Genomic DNA, 8,139 nt, shown 5'->3' on the forward strand with positions numbered 1-8,139 from the left:
AGCTGTACCTCAGAATAGCTGCCTTGTTTTAAGTCCTGGGTTTATATCTTAGATTTGTTTTTCTTTTTTTGAGAAAATGTTCCAGTATTTGCAAACATGTGCAATCTATTGCTTCTTAGAGCAAAAATGCTCCACTGTCTCCATATATAAGATGCTTGTTAAAAATGCAAATAGTGTGAGCCCCCGACTGAATCTATTAGCCTGGGGAATCTTTGGGTTTAGGGTCCCAATGACAAACACTCGAGAATTTTCCACTGTCAAAATGTGCAAGTGCAGTTATCTCATGCAGTGATTCTTGGCTTTTTTTACAGTCATCTCTAGGATTCTACATCTAAATCCTATGCTAAAATGGTCTTTGTTAAAGTCATTCTTTTGCTTTTTTGATCATTTAAGGCCTTATCTACTTGAGAACTCATCTCATTAATTGCATCATTTGGTATGTTTCCCTTTTCCTTTATTTTGAGGGACTACAGACTCTTGAAGCTAGATTGAGATGAGTTAGACTTTTTCAGATTCAGGAAAATGTCTATATTAAACGGTATTTTCACTCTCCTTCTGCTTAGTAATTTGGCCATCTGTAGGGTAAGGAAAAATGTCAGGCATTTCTGCCCTCCCGCCATCAGGATAGATGATGGATCCTTGCGGTCCTGAATGCATGCCTGATGGCGGGCACCTGGAGTAGGGTGTGGGCATAGGTAGATGGGATTCACCTGGGCTGAGACTGGGCTTTAAGGGCGGCGTCATGGGGATGCCAACAGAAGCTGAGAGAGAAGCAAGAGAAGCTGAAGCCGAGAGAAGGCCGTAGAGCCCAGATAGTAAGGATTTGCTGGGGGCTGGGAGGCCTGCCAGTCTCCCACCCCCCCCAGCATCCCTGCCTGCCATATGCCTGGTGAACCCCAATAAAAAACCTGCAGAACCACTGAGGAGTCTGATTCCTCCTTTACCCGGTCTGCATGGGATCAGAAAACCTGCAGTGTGGCCATTCCTGACCCTACACCATCTGAGACTCATACCCAAAACATTCCTGTAAGCTGCAGATGACCACATGCCATCCTCAGCCTCAAACATCCTCATCAACATCCCCACACTCATCAGGGTGTGGGGCCTCAGCCCCAAGCCTGCCCTGGTCTCAGGCAGATGAGAAAGCAGGCCACAAAGCCCATATGTGGGGAGCAGGAACAAGTCTTTAGCACAGCAAGAAGAGACACACAGCATGGTCTGTGTGCTGGCCTGGCGGGAGCAGCCTGAACCAGTGTTTCAGGTGGCGGCAGCCCCGACCCAGCCCCAGTGGTGGCAGGCCCCTATGGCCCCTGGGCTCTCTTGGCCCCCTTGTCCCTGGCAGCAGTGGCAGTAAAGATAGAAATAGCAACCGTGGCGGCGTCCAGTAGCAATAGCCCCTCCAGACTCTGGCCACAGCAATGGCCCATCAGCCCATCAGTGGGTGGCAGTCAGTCAGTCAGGGCTCCCCCACCCCCACCCAGGAGCCCTATTAGCTTTTATATGATTAAAAGACAAGGCCAACACAGCACCAAGTTTATTTATTTTTTTAATTTATTTATATAAGCACTGGGTATAGTCAGAAGCGCGGGAGGGTGAGAAAATTCACCAGAGCCAGAGCGGGGAGCAGAGCAGGCAGAAGGACCGAAGTACACTGCTGAGGGGAGCAGCGGGCGGCAGGAGAGGTCTGCGCGCCATGTGGGACCCTCCTCTGGTGGCCGGGGAGCAGCTGGGGATCGAACCGGTGCTGTAGAGGCTGCGGGCAGCTTCGCAACCCAGTGCTCAACCACTGCGCCACCGGGGAGGCCCAACACAGCACCAAGTTTAAGCCTAGTTTACATTTTTACGCATATGAGCTATACATCAAGGTTATATTATTGTAGGGTAAGGCGAAAAAGTATCAAGCTTTTCTGCCCTCCCGCCATTGGGATTGATGATGGATCTGGGGTCCTGAATGCTTGCCTGATGGCAGGCACCTGGAGTAAGGTGTGGGCATATGTAAGTGGGTCCACCTGGGCTGAGAGGCTGGGCTTATAAGGAGGGCGTCAGAGGGACGCCAGCAGAACAGAGAGTGAAAGAGTGACCGGAAGAGAACCAGCAGAGAAGCAGAGGCCATGAGAGAGCGTGGGAGAGCTCAGAGAGAGTGAAGATTTGCTGGGGGCTAGGAGGCCTGCCAGCCTCCCTGCCCCCTGGTACCCTTGCCTTCTATGTACCTGGTTGAATCCCAATAAAACCCTGAAAAAGCCACCAAGGGCTCCAAGGACTCCTCCTTTACCTCATCTGCTCGGATCATACAGAACCCGCCCAGTGGCCTTCTTGCCTCTACAATTATTTACTGCTTTCTTCACATGCAGACTACATCTCCAGGCTACATGTTATCTACTAGGCCACCTATGCTGGAAGGTCATGAGAAAAACAGCCTGAGAAACTTGGAGAAACGACGTTTTTTTCACTTGCCCAGTAGTCTCTTTTTCCTTGGGGTCCTCTCAGCTTCTAGTTGACTTTCAAAGGAATTGGAGACATTCATTCTAAGTGCGAGGAAGACTTGGGTATGGGCTATCTACTGGAGCACACGGAGGAAGATAAAGCTACGGCCCCAGGGAAAACTATAGCTGAGTGAGCTTTTGTGACCGGGCCCATTATGCGACTAGTCTCATAGGCACAGGGCTGTGCAGGAGCTATGAGATTCCTGTCCTGAACAATAATGTGTTTTCCACTCATCTGCCCTCTGTGGACTCACTTAGGAGGAATCCCTGGGGGACCACAGTGTCCCTCCCCTACCAGCGTTGGAGAAAGACTTAAAGGTAATGCCACTCAATTCACACCATGGAACTTTATTATGAAATATGTGCTATTTGGCATAAGAATTTCTAAAATTCACACAATTAACTTACAGCTATTAAATGGATCACAAATTTCAATGCTAGAATTATACTTGTTTTGTCAATCGTTGGGACTCAACGGATTTAAATTTTCTTCTGCCCCTTTTCCTCTTCAATCAGTCTTTCCTGAAAAACAGGTAACAAATATATTGAAATTGATTTAACTAGCTGAATTTCATTACGTTTTGGCATTTTAATTTCTAAAATATCAATATAAAAAGAATAAGCTCATTGGTTTTTGTGCACTAGACAGTACTGAAGGGATACAGAATATAGCATCTCTTTAATAAACAGAAAAGCTACATTAATGGCTTAAGGATAAGATGTGAAGAAAAAAGGGAAAGAAAAGTCAGATTTGTTGATTTGCTCTTAACCTAACCTTTGCTTCCACTCCTTCCTTCTGAGGTCCTGCTTGGGAAATTTCACTTCTCATTTTTATGATGTGGTAAACAGGATTAGAGAAAGAAAGGAAATAGAGATACCTGTCATTTTCTTTGTTCTGTGGGTGGAAATGGAGAAAATGGAAAGAGTAGCTTATCATCATGTGTGATTTCCTGACACTCTCCTTGCTTTCGGGACGATCGGTAATGAAGGGCAGTGCCTTCTGACGAGCTTGAATGGACAACATACTACTCCAAGAACATCCATACTGATTTCAAGAGTCAGCTTCTATATTCAATTCTCTTTACATATATTTTAAATATCTAAAACCATGTTAGTAGATTTCCATTTTGGGTGGGAATCTGGAGATCATCAAAGTGCTGTCAGAAAATTGGGAACCAGTCCCGCCATTATGGAAAACTGTGTGGAGGTACCTAGGAACACTAAAAATAGATCTACCATATGACCCAGTGATTCCACTCCTTAGGAATCTACCCAAATACACAAAAACACTAATTCGAATGGAAACCTGCTCTCCTATGTTTATTGCAATATTTTACTGCAACAGTGTATTGCAACTATTTATAATAGCCAAGATATGGAAACAACCCAAATGCCCCCAAATAGACTAATGGGTCAAAGTTGTGTTATATTTTCACAATGGAATATTACTCAGCAATTAAAAAAATAAACTCATGCCATTTGCAGTAAGATGGATGGAGCTATTGGGGATTATGTTAGCTGAAATAAGGAAAAAGATAAATATCAAATATCAGATAGTCTCACTTCTGCATGGAATACAGAGAAATCAAACAAAAGATCAAACAAAAGCTCAAGAAAAGTCAAAACTAGCAAGCTGACCAGAGACTGAAGCATACAGCAAAGCAGGATCAAAACAGGGGAGGGTTGAACATACGGGAATATGGTGATGGTTCATGGGTGACATGGTGGTGGGGGAACTAGAGGGACTACAACAACATAAGACAAAAATTTTAATTAATTTTAAAAAACTAAAAAGAAAATTGGAAACCAAATATGTGACTGAATTATAAATTTACAAGTTTGGATTTTTTTATTTCAAGGCAAAAAACAAAAAAAATAGAGCACTGTTTTTGATCTCTACATTTTCCAAGGTTTGGAAAAACTATATCATCCTAAATACAATGGAAGAATCTGGTCAAGAGTCTAGGGGGTTTGTTGAATATATTTGAAGAGCTGATATAGAGCAATGGGAAGAAATTTGTTTTGTCAGCCCAAAGGCTAGAGCTCAGATGAGGAGAAAAAGTTTACGGAATTGAGAAAGAAAAAGATAAGTCCCAATGGACTGTGCTGTCTCGCCACTGAAAAGAAGGGCCACGCAATCATAAAGCCCCACACGGAAGAGCCTGGCAGTCGGGAGGGTAAGCCTTGTACAGCCTGACATGTGGTTGTCCCACCCAAGGGCCTTTCCATCTCAAAAGCTCCATGTTATTATCAGTGTCACTCACCAGAGCTCCTCTCAGATCCCTGAGGGGAGAGGGGGGTTGGCGAATGGTGCATTCAAAGCGAGGCTCTACTAGTTGATCAGACTCCTTGGCTACCTGAAGAAAAAGAATGTTATTCTTGGAGATGGAACTAAAACTAAAATGGTATTTTCTAACCTCCCCTCCACCTCTGCTCCCCCGCCCCCATTGTCTATGGAATGCGAGGTCAAGGGAACTATAGGACTGAAAATTTGTGGGGTTGGGGTGGGACTTTATCGTTTTGAGTAGAGTTTTTTATTTTCTAGTTTTTACTAAACATGTCATAGTTAAATGAGAGCTGCTTCACATATATCTTTACTTATAATAGAAATTATCTTTATTATTTCTCCACAAAGAAGGCTTTTTTTCCCCCCAGTGGAAACCAAATTGTTTTAAGCTTCTAAACCTGAGTTTCTCATCCTCAATACTCATCCTTTAGGGCCTAGTTTCCTATTAACTTAAAAATCAAAATAAATTTTTTTGTGAATCCACTAACCTTTTTTGAATTAACTAGATAACATATACGGCCCCTTCCATGTAATCCTCATGTGACCCCAAGATTTCCCACTATATAGATAAAATAAAAAATAAGTCCCCTCTCTCAGTGATAATAGTTCTGTCATCGATATTAAATTGAACGCAGCAATTTTCCAGGATACGATTTTTTCTCCTTGAGATTACTAACTGCATGTTTCTAGTGGTCCCCAGCTTCTTAGCTTAAATGGCCATTATCTGTAAAGTTATAGGGCATGCATTATTGAAAAGGATACTTATTTTTAAGCTGTAAAGTATATTGCTCGCCTAGTATCCCAGAAAGTCTAAATAGGTGATGAAAAAAAAAAAAAAACATACCACACACACACAAGCAGAAATTCTAGGATTTTCTTTGCAATACAACATACTACATTGTACTGGTTCCTGTATTCTCTTCAAGGAGTTCCTGCTGTTTGCTTCCTTAGTTCTGTCTGAATTGAAAGGAGTGAGGCTTGCCTTTGTGTCTCATTGCCCCTGGAATACCCGAGACAGAGCCTCTAGCAGCTGTACAAGGGCACACACTGAATGTTTAGCATAGTGGAATTGAATCAAATAAGCTACATATTATTTGAAAACTGAGAAAAACATACCTCTTGGAAAGAATCGATCAAATTTTCAGCATTTCTCTTTCCTCCAGGGCGCAATCCGTAGGACCAATGTTGGCTAGAGCAGCCCATCACACATAAAGTCAGCAGAATAAGCCCAGCTAGAATTTTCGGAACTGGTTCCATTCTAAGAAATATCAATGCAGTCAAAAAAGACCCAGAATGCGTGGAGCAAACAGTAGAGACCTCTTATGTAAAAAAGCCTAAAATCTGTGTCACTAGCTCCACAGAGAATGGAAGGTAGGACTCGTCTACAATTCACACGAAGACACTGAAACCTGCGTTACCAAGTTCTAGCCTTGAGATTCCTAGCACTAGGGGCAAAAGCAGTATATACTTTAAACTCATCTGTTCATTACTTTTTAATATAAAGCTAGTCTATTTTTATTTTTTATTATTTATTTGGCTATCCAAACTCCAGGATTCCTGCCTTGTCAAGTTCACCTTTTTGCCTTAACATTTTTTCCATGTGATTGCTTTTCAACTATGCCATTCCTTAAGTAGAGAGAATTGGGCCATTTGCTCTGAAAAGTAGCTCCTACCAGGAGTCTCTGGGTAATATAGACTTGCTTGACATTAAATGGCTACACCATGTTACTGGTGGCGCTTTGTTGAGTGTCTGTCCTTTAATCTTCCGGTGGTTACTTCTGACTAGACCATCTGTGAGAGTGAGACAGGACTTAACACCTCTCACAGCCCTGAGTCACAGACCAGATGCCTCCTTGGCCACAGGGGTCAGAAATGGTCTCATCACATATGGTATTCTCACAGAGAGTCTTCAAATTAACTTTCATTTGATGGGGAAGAGACTGGAGGCAAAATCAAACACTGGTTGATAAGCTGTTGCAATTCTCCAAAGCCTGGATCTCTGAAGGTCAAGGTTTGTTTAGACACCATCACACTTGGACTCAGCCCTTAGGGTATAAAATGCCCCATAGACAGAGTATAGCATGCAGTCTAGAAACCATGTTAGAAATAGAAAGCATTTTACCTGTTTGTGGGCAAAGAGCCAAAAGAATCCCAAGCTGTCTTTGGAGTATTGAGTTCTGTGACTTTTCTTTAGCTTTCTTTTTATATGAAACTTTTCCAGGATCCTGCAATCTTCCCTGCTGGTTAATTGTACTGCACATGGACTATGCTTTTTTTGTTCAAAGTCTTTTTTTTTAATCCTCACATAAAGCCCTTTAATGGTGTATGTAATTGGAACACCCACTGGTGTTTTTGTTAACTTACTTAAATCTTGTCCATTAAAATCTCAGCTAAAACTTTTATAGCTGGGTCCACAATTTAAAAGAGATTAAAATCTAGCTGGGTTGGACTCCCTTGAGGAAACTGACAGACCTAGCAAAGTTCAAGAAAATAACTGTTTTAGATTAAGTGAAGTTAAATGCATACATAAAAATGTTCACAAGAGAGGCTTTGTAATAATCATAGTAAGTTGAGTCAAGATGCCAGGGAGCTAATCTCAACTCTTTGATTCCTCATTTGCAAATATAGGGATTTAGACCAGATCATACAGCTGCTGCCAGTGAAAAAAAATCTGATTTACAAATAGTAATGTGATTATTGGTACTATACAAAGCCCATAGTTTCATAAAGCAGATTATGTGAGCTTAAAAATTTGCCAGTCTTCTGCACACCAGATTCCCTCCTTGACTTATGTTGAAAACATTGTACAGCATCAAAAAGGTAAAGAGATGTTGGAGGACTCCCTCATTTACCTGGTCACCTCTGCGGAGGTTGTCAGAACATGATTGGTAGAGAATGGGATCAACTTTAAAGTATAATTGCAAATACAAGGAAATAAAAAAAAAATTATGTGATGAAGTATTGTTTAAATTATTTTAACTATTTCATTTAGGTACTTCCAATAATTTAAGTACTATTTTGAGAGGTAGAAGTGGAAATTCATCCCCCTATAACACAAAGGTAAGACTTCTTTTCAACAATTATGTTTGAACAGTGTTTGCTTAAACTGTCCAGTTTATTTCCTGTTTGCCGATGTGCTTTTCAAAAGTGTTGCCTAAGCAGATTTTGGTTGGACTAATGAAATGGGATTTAAGACTTCTGAACCTTATTTTCTGGTTAATTACTAATTCCTGGTTAAGTATCGCTGTATTTCTTGCATATTATTTAAATTCATACTACATTTTTGGAAAATGCTTTAAAATTTTAAACAGCCACACGGCCTTTGAATTCAGCCAATATGCTTTATGTCTTGTAAAACTTCATTAGTAT

The 8,139-nt window shown here is 41.6% G+C and overlaps 1 protein-coding gene across 1 annotated transcript; it reads right to left on the reverse strand.

Annotated features, from left to right (window-relative positions):
- Nucleotides 1–2,816: 2,816 nt before the first annotated feature.
- On the reverse strand, nucleotides 2,817–6,090 carry GNRH1 (gonadotropin releasing hormone 1). Its single transcript, XM_037497235.2, has 3 exons — nucleotides 5,887–6,090; nucleotides 4,748–4,840; nucleotides 2,817–3,005 (listed from the first exon to the last, which is right to left on the reverse strand). The coding sequence occupies exons 1-3, from the start codon at nucleotides 6,025–6,027 to the stop codon at nucleotides 2,964–2,966; spliced, it is 276 nt and encodes a 91-aa protein (XP_037353132.1). The 5' UTR covers nucleotides 6,028–6,090; the 3' UTR covers nucleotides 2,817–2,963.
- Between the last annotated feature and the right edge of the window lie 2,049 nt (nucleotides 6,091–8,139).

Source organism: Talpa occidentalis, unplaced genomic scaffold (genome assembly GCF_014898055.3).
Source record: "Talpa occidentalis isolate TD23 unplaced genomic scaffold, MPIMG_talOcc4v2.1 talOcc4.8, whole genome shotgun sequence".
In the NCBI taxonomy this organism is placed as follows: Eukaryota; Metazoa; Chordata; class Mammalia; order Eulipotyphla; family Talpidae; genus Talpa; species Talpa occidentalis.

Bases quoted from the DNA above. Each gene is read 5' to 3' on its own strand.
- GNRH1 (XM_037497235.2), bottom strand. From the start codon at position 6,027: ATGGAACCAGTTCCGAAAATTCTAGCTGGGCTTATTCTGCTGACTTTA. The intron at 4,841-5,886 runs GTATGTTTTTCT...CTTTTTCTTCAG, and splicing joins TGATCGATTCTTTCCAAGAG to GTAGCCAAGGAGTCTGATCA. The intron at 3,006-4,747 runs GTGAGTGACACT...CCTGTTTTTCAG, and splicing joins GGGATCTGAGAGGAGCTCTG to GAAAGACTGATTGAAGAGGA.